The sequence below is a fragment of the Oryzias latipes genome, chromosome 19 (genome assembly GCF_002234675.1).
Source record: "Oryzias latipes chromosome 19, ASM223467v1".
Lineage (NCBI taxonomy): Eukaryota > Metazoa > Chordata > Actinopteri > Beloniformes > Adrianichthyidae > Oryzias > Oryzias latipes.
In genome coordinates this window covers 3996516-4010387 of record NC_019877.2, presented here as the reverse complement: position 1 = coordinate 4010387, position 13872 = coordinate 3996516, and the positions used below count along the sequence as shown (strand labels likewise).

Genomic DNA, 13872 nt, shown 5'->3' with positions numbered 1-13872 from the left:
TAGATGACCCAACTCCCAATGTTTAAGTGCCTAGGATAGAACAAGGGTTACAACAAAGTTTAATGTGGATTTATACAACTATATCTTGTCTCTACATCTTTGATATTTGTTATAGAACATGAAAAAAGTTTTATTTCAATTTTTGGAGTTGAATGTACTACTCGGAATAGTTTTTTTTTACAGTTTCAGGTTCGTTGTGGAATTATTGTGTAATATAATCAAGAATATATCAATTTTAAAAAAAGACGAGGTTAGGTTGTACTAAATGGATGAAAAAGAAAAAAGGTTTCCTTTTACCAAATACAGAAACTTTTTTATGTGTTTCAAACATATTGGAAATGATAATACAGTCAATATGAACCGAACGTAAGGATGATACTAACAATAGAAGGACAAAAATACAGACATGTTGGAAATTGTGCAATTATCCAAGCCTGCCCCAAAAAAGACATTCAAAAACTTTTCATGTTCAAAGTTTAATACGGGTTATAAAAGGAAAAATACCCGTGCCTCATCAAATGAGATCCAGTTGATTCACAAGGAGGGCATTTGGGTAGATTATATCCTGGTTTATCAGTACATCCCATGTCGTTACTGTAAGGAATGCCCAGGTAGTAGTCAAAACCTGTGAGGGAGGCAGAGAAAATGCAGCAAACATTCAGGTCTCGACCCACAAACACAACACGCTTAAATGAAAGCTCATGATTTGTGATGCAATCAGGAAAAGCTGACAGCTTTTGTTTCAAAGTACGACTGATGATTGACGACACAAGACAACTGCAGCCGACTAGTTTACGAGTTCCCACAGCTGCCTGTCCTGCTAGGATCGTCGTGAGGACTTTTTCCTGCACATCTCTGTCAGGGTCGCTTGGCGGGTGAGGGGCTGGGGGTTGGGGGGGGGTCATCAGTCAGCTGAGGAAGAAACCAGCTGCTCGTTTTGTCTTTTGTCAAGACAGAGCTGGGCTTGTTTGTCACAGGTGACCCCGTTTTGTCGACTTGCTATAACAAGCTGAAGGCTGCAGGGGGTTTAGGAAGTCTGAGGTGTGGGACTGAAGTGGAAAAATACCCCCAAAACGTTTGTCAGGTCACGTTGTTGTGTAACAAGTTAATGTGATTTCATTTGGTTGTCAAGAGATCTTTTGTGTTTAGGACCCTTTTTCAGGAAGCTTACTCATAACGGAGAAATTAGGAGTCAAATTTGCATACATTCTCATGCTTATCAAAGCAATGGCTATTGGGTAACAAGCTTGCACACATCAATAACTTGTATGTCAAATAAATGCATGTCATTATTAATAGTTAAGGTGTTTACGTGTTTGATGGCTTGTGATAATTTGAAAGTTGGATGAAAATAAGTGAAAATATGTGCTGTTGGGCTTAGCTTTGCTGTGCATTTCCATGATCTGGTGCTCTCCTCTTTGTTTCTGTTAATTTTTGGGCAGAACTGGGTTTATCACATCATCACTTTGTCCGATTTCACCGATTTTGATTTTTTGGTTTTTCATTTCCAAGGACTGCAATTTTCTATAACCTGGGCACAATGCACCTTTTCCCATTTCACAATAGCAATATTTATCTGTGTCTTTTCCTTTTGTTAAACCCCTTAACTCAGAGTAAAAACATGTTAAAGATCAAAACGACAATTTAAAAAGCAATAAACTAATTAATAAAAAACAACAACATTACAGTTTGAAAATCAGTATTGTCCAGAAATCTACCAGTAAATGAAATGTTAAAAAATGGAACTAAATAATAAAACGAAAAAAGGAAGGTATCATGGGACCCCACTGACTGAATGATGGTGTTGGTTCACCTTTTCAACAGGAAGTTATTTCTTTAAGCTTCAGTCACTGCAAAAGTTGGCTGATTGCTCAATCAACTCTTTACTACAGTGGCCCAGAAGTTCAAATCAAATAAATCGCTCAACACAAAAACATAGTAAAGATCAATTAAAAAAGCAAAGCAAAAATCTTTCCATGTTGCTTCAATCTTTCAGCCAGTTGTGGGAACAGGTGGTTCCCCTCAGGAAGCAGGTAGACTCCACTGCCACAAATGGATCAATGGCTTTGTTCTTTTGTAGTGTTTTCTGTCTCTATCTTCTTTTGTTTTCAGCTGTAGTGGGAAGTTCTGTTTCTTTTTCTTCCCATCCTATATTTGTGTGCAGATTGGAGCCCAAATTGTCCATAGCACCTGATTGGCTGAGGACGTCCAGCTCAGGGTTTAAATACTGCCCCGTCATCTTTTGGTCCTTGTATTTTGGTTGTTTTTGTGTTGTTTTGAGTTACAGTACATTTCTAGCTTATTTTCAGCCTGGGTTTGTTTGTGATAGTTTTTGAATCGTTGAAGTATTTCATTTTTTCCTTTTAACCTTTATGTTACATCCTTTTACATGCCCCTAGACAGGGATGTAACACAGCCTTATGTGAAACCGAAGATCCTTAACTAAGCCACCTTCCTGTATGTCAGCCGCTTTGATGTTTGTTTGGTTGTGTGAATCCAAACTCAAAATTCATCTGTTTAATCCAGCTGGTTTGATTGTGTTTTTAATGTATATTTTTAGTGATTTTATTGGCTCTTGCTTTTTCTGTGCAGCATAATGGAGTTTTTTGAAAGAGGCCTTCAAAAAAAGTCGATTAGTATTATGTGTTTACAATATTTGGGTTATATGCATGAGGTGAACAGTTCTGCTGTAGACACCACTAAATTGTGAAAAATAAAAGAGAAGACATAGTAAATAGCATATACTTGGCTAGGTGGGAGTCGAACCTGCAATCTTCTAACCGTAGCTTGACTGCCCTACCGCTGCACCATTACCATCTAGACAGTACAAAATTGACCATCAGTTGATCAGGAAGTTGGAATCTTTCAAGGCGAACACAACAGGGTCACAAGAAATGTGAACAAAATTCCGAAAAGTGAATCAAAATGGTGAAAATAAGAAACCAGAAAAGGTAGGTATTATGCTGACGTTTGACGTTTGAATTTTTTCAAATGGCCGAATACTTATAAAAGTTTTATAATTAGAACGGACCGTATCCAGTGTTGCTTTATGCCAAATAACTTTCAGTCGAAATGATGGACAAACGTCTTTATTCAATCAGCGATATCCCAAAATACCGACCATTTCCAGTTTCTTGTGGTGTTCTTTCCATTTTGATTTCTGGATGCTACTTTCGTTTTGTTCTTTTTCTCCATATTTTAGTTGCTTGATATAAAAAAAAAATCATTTTTTTTAATTTACTAGTTGTGTTACTTTTTACATTTTCGTTGTAATCTTTAAAATGTTTTCATGTTGAGTGATTTGTGCTTCAGGGCGATGGTAGGGGTTTGGTAAATGTTGTCGGACTCAGAAAGGACACACTTCACCTCTCTTGGTTGGCCTGTATGGACCATTGTGTCCCAGGTGCCATTTCCCGATCATAGCTGTGTAATAACCTTCCTTCTGCAGCAGCTGGGGGAAGGTGACTTCAGACAGAGGTAATCCCGCCACAGACTCCACCGCAAAGTTATGGGTCACCCCGTTTCGGAGGCCGTAGCGGCCTGTCAGGATGGCCGCACGCGACGGAGAGCACGTCGAGGCCGGGGAGTGAAAGTCTGTCATCCTGTTAAAAAAAAAGAAAAAAAAAGAGGTGTTATTGTGAATAAATACAAACTCATGAAGTCACTTCACTCCCAACACTTCTCACTTCAGTCCTTGCGCAGCCATCAGGTTCAGATTAGGAGTGTTGTTGGACTTCCTCTCAGGCTGGTTGGCATCCAGGTCGCCCCAGCCCATGTCGTCTGCCAGGATGATGATGAAGTTAGGCCTTTTTGCTGGTTTGACCTCATGGGAAGCTGTGAGGAGCATTAAAGTCCATAACAACACCCAGACCAGGAGCAGCCAGATATGGAAGTCTGACATTTTGGGTCCAAACCTGCAAGGGGTTGCAAAGGTTCAACCATATTAAAACTTTTCATCCAAAAAAACAAAAAGTGTTTATGGAATATTTGCTGATTGCATAAAACGTCAAAGACAGATGTTACCCTCTGGGTGAGGGTCAGTTTATAAAAGTAAATAAACTGTTTTTTGTGATTAAATCCAATTTGTTTATTTTTTTTTCAACCTTTATTTGACCAGGAGGATCAGTTGAGAATAAGTTCTCATTTACAATGAAGACTTTTTGCTAAAAAAAACAAAACTACGGTGGCCCTGAAGTGCAAATCACATAAACAAATCACTCAACGCAAAATTACGAAGACAATTTAAAAAATCAAAAGAAATAATTAAATAAATAAAATTACATTTTAGAAATCAAAACAAAAGTACAAAAAAATGAAAGGAATAAAAATGAAATGTTCCAGAAAGCAAAAGTAGTTTTTAGAAATTAAAATGAAATGTTAAAAATTGGAGAAACCAGTGTGGGAAATCGCTGATTGGATAATTATGTCCAGTATTGCTTTATGCCATGAGTGATTTTTTAGTGTGATTTGAGCTTCGTGGCCACCGTAGAAAACACATTTTCCTAAAGATACAAGCCAGGAACTGAACACCCCTGACCTTGAACACCGGAACACTGGTACGTACATCATAAAAAATAAAGAACAATCAATACTCTCAAGATAAAGTTTGCTTTTTTTGGCTCTGAAAACACACCAACAGAATTAAATGGATTTAAAAAGGATAAAAAGTGTTTATACTTTTCTTTAGATTTTCACAAATGCTTTTATTTTGTTTTTTGTATGCAAAAAGTTACAGGTTTAAAACTCCATCTGGGGCAGTTAACATATGACAAACAATCAAAATGTTGAACATCTATTAATTCCAGATACATGAAAAATAAAAATAAAAAAGTAATTTAAAGTGTTGCCCTAAATTTAACAAAGTACACAACTTAAATTATTATCAGACACTGAGAACAGGACTAAGCAGGATTTTGAAAAAAACAAAGTACGGAAATCCTATAGAGAAAAACAAAGATTTATTACATTTCTTGTTAAACGTTGGTTATTTTTCACAGATTATTACACTAATAATGAGCTTTTTGTGACCCTTTTGCAACAGCTGGACATTCTGTAATCAGGTTTCTGCTAAAACAACTCCTCATGTTTCTGCCATCACACCAGTCTGTCCTGACAGGCCTGTAATTCACTCCGATCTTTGGATACCTGAGGAGGAAATGCCCAACCAGTGTCAAAACACATCAACCATGGCTGAAAGTTTTCAAAAAGATCAGCATTTACGGTTGATTATTAAACGTCATGTCGGGGATACGAGTTGATATTTTACATGTCAAATGTGCTGATTTCAGGTAAAGAAGGGGGGTGAATTCCCAAGTTCGAAGATGATTTGGGGCAAAGATGCAATCAAATATGACTCCACAGATCCAACAGGACAGTTATTAGGAATTGGAATAGCCAAAAACAGACACTTTTGAATGAACTGCCATAAGAATAAATTATTTTGTGTGACTTTATGTTCAAAAACAAACTTTTTATGCCTCTTTTTAGTAGTTCATGGTTGGATATCTGCTTCTTACATGTAAAACCAAAGTTTAAAACTCATCTGTTACACAAACTCGTGTTTTTAAAGTTCACCATATATTAACTGACAAGTCTGTGTAATAAGAAGGGGAGTTAATGGAGGCGCGCGGGGGGAACGGTGTTGGAACTGGCTGCAACCAGATTTTCTTTAACCCTTCTCCTGCCCCTCGTGGTTGTATTTTTGTGTCACGCAGAGCGTGTCTGTGCTAGGTTGTAGGGCGTGTGTCTTTGCGCGTGCACGCGCCTGCAAGTATGTTTCTTCATAAATGCGCGTGGACATGTACAGGAGGAAGCATAAAGCGCAATGACGCAGCGCGGCGCACAGTAGGATTACTGGAGAAACAAACAGCTGCGCGCACGGGTGAGACTGAAAACTTACAATCGGGTTATTGGGAAGCACGAGAAAACACGGCTTTCTAATTTGCTTGAATGAGTTTGAAACATTTTTAAAAACTGAAATGTCTGATTCAAACCGGCGACGTAAAAGTACTTACATAGAGTATGTAGTAAAGCGCGCGCTGCTGCGTCACCGGTAGTGAGACTGGCAACACGCGCTCATTCATTCAAACCCCCCCTATAGTCCGAACTATGAGATGGTAGCTCCACAATTTATTCGGTCATTTTCAATTTAATTTTTTTTTTTTTAATTGTTTTGGAACATGTTGTTCTTCAACTAAAATGTTTTGTTTATTTAAAAGAATATATATATATATATATATATATATATATATATATATATATATATATATATATATATATATATATATATATATATATATATATATATATTATATATAGTATATGCTATATATATGCTTCAGTAAACAGGATGACCCAAGAAAAAAATAAATCATCTTTGTGCGTCAAAAAGATATAAAAGACAAATCAGAAAAAAACAAGGGGTGTGTTTACATTTTGTAACTTATTTACAAAATCCCATAGCGTGTTCATTCCATGCACATTATCAGACTAATAAAAGCACTTTTTTTTCTTTAATACCTTTACTTTATTATATTCATATTACATTTCTTTACCAAGACAAAATAAACATTTGCCACAGAAGGAAAAAGTTAAAATAATGAGAAAAAACCTCAAACAGCTTTTTAATGATCAGTTTGGATTAGAAACACATCCTTTAAACTTCAAACAAATGATTCAATGATTGAGCCTAAAAATCTTGCATTTAAATTGTGACACCAGAGATAATTAATCATAAATGCATGCAGAAAGCATCTCACATATATATCTGTTTATTGATAACAGTGAGCTTAAGTTTTTGTGGTAAATGAAACAGACACAAAAGGGGATAAATGTAAAGAATAATCTACAAGAATCAAAAAGATATGATGTTTTTTGGTTCTAAAACACCACAACAGAACATAAATGACTTCTAAAGGACAAAATGTTTTGCAATTTTCTTTAGTAATGCCACAAATATAGGTTTTTAACTTGTATTGAATTTTGTTCTTAAGTGACAAAAACACACAAACTCCAGATAAAAACTGAAGCCACAAGGGACCCAGTTGTTTATGTTACACCAACTAGATTGTGCAGCATTTGTGTTATTTTAATGCAAAACAATACAATAAAGGGTCAGTTAATGCATTTTCTTTTGAATTTATTGTAGACATTCTTTTTACTATGCTCCATAAAGAAACATATTTTACTGGAACAAAAACTGAGCTTAAGCCACTACTGTGTTTTTCCAACTATCTCTGCGGGGACGGTGTTTGTACAGTAAACATCAGTTGGTGAAATGCACAGAAGTATTTCATCTGAGAGGAGGACGCCAAATATTTCGGGTTTTACCTCCAGCCTCACCTGTAGAGACGGGTGGAAGGACTGATTTGTCTTTTGTTCCTACTGTGATCTCCTCCTCAATGCTGGTGAAGAAAAACAAGCTGACCCATGCGCGGCCGCTCCGTCCTCATCTGACTCCCAGCAGAATCCGGCCCCCTTTCTGCGCATGAGCGCAGCCTCGAACCCGAACTCTGATCTTCAGCGCTCTTTATTTAAAGCGGTGCAACAAGCACGTGAGGGAAGAACCTGCTGCTCGGTTTGGTTTGATCATATTCCTGGTTGTAAGCGTGAATGAAGGAGGAGAACTTCTTTTGATTGTGTCCTGCGTCTGTTTCCAGTGGTCTCCCTGCTAAATCTTTTTTAACCCTCTATTTGTACTGAAAGGTTTTGCATTGTTAAAAACTGACTTCTTCCTCCACAGGGAATGACACTGTGCAGATTTAAGAATTTAAAATTCCTGGGGCCCAACAAGTACTCCGAGGTGCCTGATGGAGGCTGGGGATGGGTGGTGGCTGTGGCTTTTTTCTTGGTGGAGATTTTCACTTATGGAACCATCAAGATTTTTGGAATCTTCCTGCTGGACCTGAAGACGGAGTTTAAGGAATCTAACAGTCGGATCTCCTGGGTGGTTTCCATCGCTGTCTTTGTCATGACCTTCAATGGTAGGGAGTCCTAGAGGGTTTTTGAAGCAGAAATAGACGCCTGATTAATGTGCTTACTGTTGTGCTGTAGGTCCTCTTGCTTCTGTGATGACAAACCGCTTTGGGTACCAGTTTGTCGTCATGATTGGAGGCTTACTTATTTGCTGTGGTACCATTGCCACCAGCTTTGCCAGCTCCATCAATCAAATCTACATCACATATGGATTTGTTGCAGGTAATAATTTAGCTTCTTCTGCCAAATTCTCCAATTTTGTTGACAATTTTTGAAATTGTATGTCATCAACTGTGCAGGCTTAGGCTACTGTCTGACCTACTTGCCCACGGTAACCATCCTCTCTAAGTACTTTAACCGTCGGCGGTCTCTGGTTGTGGCTGTGGCTTCCATTGGGGAGTCTCTGTCATTGTTTGCTCTGGCACCAGGTAAGAGATTCTGCAGGTCCTTTATGGTTGTGTATTCCAATAAGTAAGGATGAATTTATGGTAAACTGCTTAAAAAGGGTAAAAAGTAAAGCCTGCTACCATTGAAATGTTTTTTGTATGCATATTAAACAGCAAGTAATAAATAATGATATGAAATCTGTTTAGGGATTATAGTCTTTAGAGAAACTTATATAAAGATAAAAAGGATAAAATGAACACCTAAAAATGTAGTTTTTTTTGTTTTTGTTTTTAACAACTAGAACTCCCAACCCTACAAAAAAGTGGGCCTATAAAAGATGCATATTTTAATTGCCAAAAAGTTTTTATGTATTCTTAACCATAGTGGTATAAATGTCTTTTTTTCTTCCTGATTGTTAATTATTTTGATTATTTCTCATAACATATTAAAATTATATTGAATTTAAGATGTATTATTCGTCAGTCCCAGCTGACCCAGTCCCAGTTTATGCTCAGCTGATTACCAGCTGAGCATAAACTTTTGGGAAAAAGGCAAAACAAAAAGTATTTAGAAAAAGGGGGGAAAAAATGTAGGACTTTGCGACTAAAAAAGAAAAAAAGTTTGAGCCATTATGTACCCATAACTAAAAACTGAACAACACTAAACCAGAAGTTGATAGATATGATAGAACGAAAAAGATAAAAATACAGACTGTGCCTGTCCGGCTACAGTGAAACATGGCGGTGGTAGTATAATGGTCTGGTTCTCAATTGATATTCACAGCAGTATTAGACTTTATCAACATTTCTCCACAGACACGTGAAAACACCTCATTGTCAGTTATTGCTAACATTTGATTGTCGTCACTAAATTTAGGGTGCAAAAAGCCCTCGGCTATGGAAAGGTCTGCCAGGCGACCTGAGGGCCACAGAGAGCACAGAGATTTTTAAGATAAGGCTCAAGACCCATCTATTTAATCTGACTTTTAGCTAATTTCATTATTACTATTATGTTATTTACTTTGTATTTCATGAAGTCTTGTGATTTTTACACTGGATGACTTATAACTCATTTTTAGTATTCCTTATTTTATTTATTTTTTATTGTATATTGCTTTATAAAATTTATTTCGATGCTTTTGTATGAAAAGTGCTATATTGATAAAGATTGATTATTTGATTGATAATTAAACATAATTTATCCAATCATAAACAAAGCTATGATTTAGAAACAGCGTTTTAAACATATTTAGTGTGATTTAAAAATGTGTTTTTACGTTTATGAATCTGAAAAATGTAATTTACAACGCGAACCAGGAAAGATGCAAATATTTTTGTCTCAAACTGCAGTCAGCTGAGCAAGCCAGCTCGGTGGCCTTGTGGTAGAGTGTCTGCCTTGAGTCTGGAAAGTTGTTGAGTTATACCAAAGACTCTAAAAATGGGACCCAACACCTCTCTGATTTTGAGTCAGTAAGAGATAAATTATTTAAAAATTCCCAAAACTCCAAATGGAGCTGTTCCCCTTAGATCAGAATGCTGAGATTTGAGTCCAAATATTGTGCAACAGGTCAACGACCCCAAGTAGAGCAACAATAGCACAACAGATGGGCAGGAAAATGTGAAAAAATCAATAAGCTGCAGCAGGTCAGTCAAAGTCCAGACATGAGTTCGATGGATGTGGAGCAACCGTGCGCTTCCTGTTTACAAACCTGCAAAACTTAATGATAGAATGACCCGTGTTAAGAGCAGAGGAAAAAATGTCCATGCAGAAGATGATTCCATGCTATTTTAACAACAAGTTTACTTTGTGTTGCTGAACAAATAAGGATTTAGTGAAAACTAAAAAAATGTTTATGAAAAAGGTTAAATCTTTTTCTACATAGCTGAAAAAAATCTCAGGTTTCCACTAATTGAACACTTTCTGAATGTGTCTGCTTGTCTTTTAGCATATTCGGCAGTAAGAGACAAAATTGGCTGGCGGCATACCATGACGTTGATTGGAGCTTTGCAGAGCATCGTCATTGTCTGCGGTGCGCTGCTCCGGCCGGTCCTTATCGTACCCAGAGAATCCGACAGCACGGATGCTGACAAATCATCGCCGAAAGAACTGGAAGCCCTTCAGGAATGTGGACACGTGGAAGGTTCAGACCAAGAGAGCTGTTTGAGAAAAGAAAATGAGATGATTGACAGCTACGGCACCACTGGAGTCTCTGACCTAAAGTGTCTCAAGGATGAAAAGAGCCCAGAGGAGAACGCTTTACTACAAAAAGGTGGAGTAAAAGAGACAGAGCGGACACCAACAGTGACAAGTCAGGAAAATGATAACGAGAAGCAGGGGATAAAAGACTGTTCGAAGCTCTTAGACTTCTCCATCCTCCGAGAGTGCAGCTTCATTTTGTATTCCCTCTTTGGACTGTTTGCCACTCTGGGCTTCTTTGCCCCGCCGCTCTACGTCATAGAGCTAAGCGTGAGTCACGGAGTGGAACGCGACAGAGCCGCCTTCATGCTCTCCATCATAGCTGTGGCTGAGATCTTGGGACGATTCTTCATTGGGTGGATCTTATCGCACAGGCTTTTCAGCGGAAGGAAGCTCCTGGTGCTTCTGGTGTGCGTCATCATTATGACCCTGGATCTGGTGGGATTCACTCTGGTCAAGGAGTTTTACGGCCTGGCTGTTTGCTGTGCCCTGTATGGGTTCTTTATGGGCACCATATCGTGCACCCACATCCCACTGCTGGCTGAGGATGATGTTGTGGGAATAGAGAGGATGACTTCCGCGGGGGGTGTCTATGTCTTCATCCAAAGCTTTGCCGGATTGGCCGGACCACCGCTTGGAGGTAAAGATTTAAATTTAAGCTACGTCATCACCCGCGTTTAATTAGCCACTGTCATTAACTAACCGGGGACTCTGATTTGGGAGTGTGGTGTGGACGGCGTCCCTTTTAATTTACGCCAACTGGTTTAAAAGTGACCTGCAACACCAAGTCTTTATCGTAGTAGAGCAAAATTGTAGGTGGCGACATGCACTAGAAGAAAAAAGAAATAGAAGTAGAAGAAGCCCCTCCCTGCTTGTCCAGTGTGAACTCCATGGTATAAATACACACATAAGAATGGGCTTTTGACCCGATCTGACTTGTGTCACATACTCTGTGTGCCTGTAGCTTTACTCGAGTAGAACTTTAATCCTTTTCAGCTGTAGCAAAATCAGAATTAAACTCATAGGGCCTTAGTCACATGCACCTGTACGGATGCTGCAGGTTTTTGGGTTGTCCGGGCCCTCTCTACGACCCTCTAGGTCGTAGAGAGGAGCGGCCACATCTCAAGGTGTGTCTTGCAGTTTCCACCTTAATCCTTGTGCTATCCTAGGCACTTTAACATTGGGAGTTGGGTCATCTAGACCCACTAGACAGTGCTCTGAACCTTTTTTCTTCAATGATTTGTGAAACTCACTGGTGTCCATGGATTACATGAAATCTTTCCACCTTTATTCACCTTCGTCATGGTAGGAATAACACGTCAATGTAAGGGTGGGGTCATCTAAGATAGCACAAGGGTTAAGGGACGTCATTAAAATGGAAGATACCATTGTGCAAGTGATGCGTAAGTTTCCATAGGACCAAACACACTTCAATCGAAATGACAAATTTCCTTATTTCTAAAATGCCGGAGCACGCAACAGGCGCACAGCTAGTGTGCAGGGGGGTTAAAAATTTTTTAAAAATTTTACAACATGCCTGCGTCTCACCTACCTCCCCCTTACTGCGCTCTGCATGTTTTACAAGTATTCACCAAGACCTGTCGCTGTTTGAAATAAATGCGTACGAAGAATATTGCTGTCGGGCTCAACAAGCAGATCTTAAGATTTCCTGCAGGCGTCCCGCGTGCCCCGTACAGGTTTACCCCTTTTTATGCCTGCAGACAGCGCGAATCCACCCGTGAGGGCAGTTGCGACTGAAGCTTTAGGAACTTTGACCTTCAGAACAATGTTTTTTGTACATGTTTTGTTCATAAAACAAAATGATAGATCTCTGTAAACATAACGCTGTTTCCTCTTCCTCGACTCTCAGGTGTGCTGGTGGACATAACAAAGAACTATGGCGCTGCGTTCTACTCCTGCGCCATCGGCATGGGGCTGAGCGCCTTGTTCCTGGGTTTAGTCAGACCTGCAAAGAAAGGAATGCTCTGCAGAAGAGGATGCTCCAAACAATCTGCACTAGATCAACAAAATAAAGACAGCTGCGAGGAACAAAACGGAGAGCAACGGCAAGCAGATGCAGCTGCTGCACATTAATTCTCTTAGGATGGAAGTCTTGTAGAGACAAGTCAAGCAATCTAAAGTACATATTCCGTAAAAATGTGAAAAACTGGCATGAATTTACAAAGTGGGAGAAAAAAAGAATTCTGTTAGTGCAGATCTGCATTTTGACATTTTTTTAGGAAACTTTTGGAATGAGCAGTTGTGAATATGAAATACTAAAAAGTGTTTTTTACCAAAAGTCATTTGTGAAAAGATTTTTGAAAAAGCATTGTTTTTTAAAGTAATTTATGTCTGTTAGCCCTGAAAAGACAATGAAAAGGTGTGTTAACCTGTACTAAGTGACCGTATCATAGAAAAGTCTAAGTAAAGATTTTCTTTTAGTTATTGAAATTGAAAGGTGGATGTATTGTGAGGCAAATGAACTCCAAATTGTAAATGTTTATTAAAAGATATTCTCTATGAGGCACTTTTGGATTTGACAAAGCAAGTTTGAACAATCTGTACTGTTTGCACAATTCATGTTTAAGGCAATTTATGGATCCACTCAAATGAAAATCATGTTTTTGGTGTTTTCAACATGTTTTTGTGTCAATTTTCTGACGATAGACGACATATGGGAAGAAAATTAAAATTGCATTTTTGAGTATTTTTCAATTGAAATTTTTGTAAATTAGACGCAGAGGACAAATGCAGTTTGAAACAGATTGTATCTGTAGAAAACACACTGGGAGGGCTATGACTTCCCCTCTCCGAGCTCTCAGCAATTAGGAGGGGAAGGGAGTGTGGGGTTGCTCCACGCCAACAGTCCTGCCGCTCTGCAGAAACTATGTCCTAAAACGGTATAATCGCAATTATCAGACCACTGGGAACACTTTGAAAATATCTCAAAAGATGATCAAATGGGATTTTCAAAGGCTTCACAGCAACAAAAAAAACAGTAAACAGTAGAATCATACATTTTAATTTTAATCTTTTTAAAACAAGAATAAAAGTGCATGTAAAAAGCCTTCAGTTCACTAAGCTGTGAATGTTGTTGTTAGAGAAGAAGTTTGTCTAAAATCAAGAAACTGAGCTGTGTGAGTGTGTGTGTGTGTGTGTGTGTGTGTTTGGGGGGGATACCTACATACCTAAAAAAGATATGTTGATTGATATAACAGATTGTAATGAAAATACCTCATTTGTTTCCTGTGTAATGTCTCAAAGAAGGAGAGGAACTTTTTTTTATTTTTTGTAAATTAAAAGTTTTCAATCAGA

At 38.4% G+C, this 13872-nt stretch overlaps 2 protein-coding genes across 5 annotated transcripts in view; one reads left to right on the top strand and one right to left on the bottom strand.

The window, feature by feature from the left end:
- Window positions 1-7459, bottom strand: part of arsg (arylsulfatase G) — a 16653-nt gene extending 9194 nt beyond the window's left edge. Inside the window, exons 1-4 of one of the 3 annotated variants that reach the window (XM_011487905.3) lie at window positions 7342-7459; window positions 3687-3914; window positions 3367-3602; window positions 511-625 (exon numbers count right to left, since the gene is read on the bottom strand). In XM_011487905.3, coding sequence (XP_011486207.1) covers window positions 511-625; window positions 3367-3602; window positions 3687-3901 — 566 coding nt within the window. In that variant the 5' untranslated portion in view covers window positions 3902-3914; window positions 7342-7459. Of the gene's footprint in view, window positions 1-510; window positions 626-3366; window positions 3603-3686; window positions 3915-6014; window positions 6099-7329 lie in introns of those variants that run through there. The other 2 variants (XM_011487907.3, XM_020712113.2) reach the window with 2 other exon arrangements.
- LOC101155804 (monocarboxylate transporter 7) lies at window positions 5721-13872 on the top strand. Of its 2 annotated transcripts, none has more exons than XM_011487909.3 (6): window positions 5721-5881; window positions 7742-7982; window positions 8053-8196; window positions 8274-8402; window positions 10307-11197; window positions 12428-13872. In XM_011487909.3, the coding sequence occupies exons 2-6, from the start codon at window positions 7745-7747 to the stop codon at window positions 12649-12651; spliced, it is 1626 nt and encodes a 541-aa protein (XP_011486211.1). In that variant the 5' UTR covers window positions 5721-5881; window positions 7742-7744; the 3' UTR covers window positions 12652-13872. The 2 variants fall into 2 exon arrangements, with proteins under 2 accessions (XP_011486211.1, XP_020567771.1); XM_020712112.2 differs by lacking the exon at window positions 5721-5881 and adding an exon at window positions 7531-7601.

Coding starts and splice junctions, on each gene's coding strand:
- LOC101155804 (XM_011487909.3), top strand. CDS start 7,745: ATGACACTGTGCAGATTTAAGAATTTAAAATTCCTGGGGCCCAACAAG. Junction 7,983..8,052: donor CTTTGTCATGACCTTCAATG/GTAGGGAGTCCT, acceptor GTTGTGCTGTAG/GTCCTCTTGCTTCTGTGATG. Junction 11,198..12,427: donor GGCCGGACCACCGCTTGGAG/GTAAAGATTTAA, acceptor CTCGACTCTCAG/GTGTGCTGGTGGACATAACA.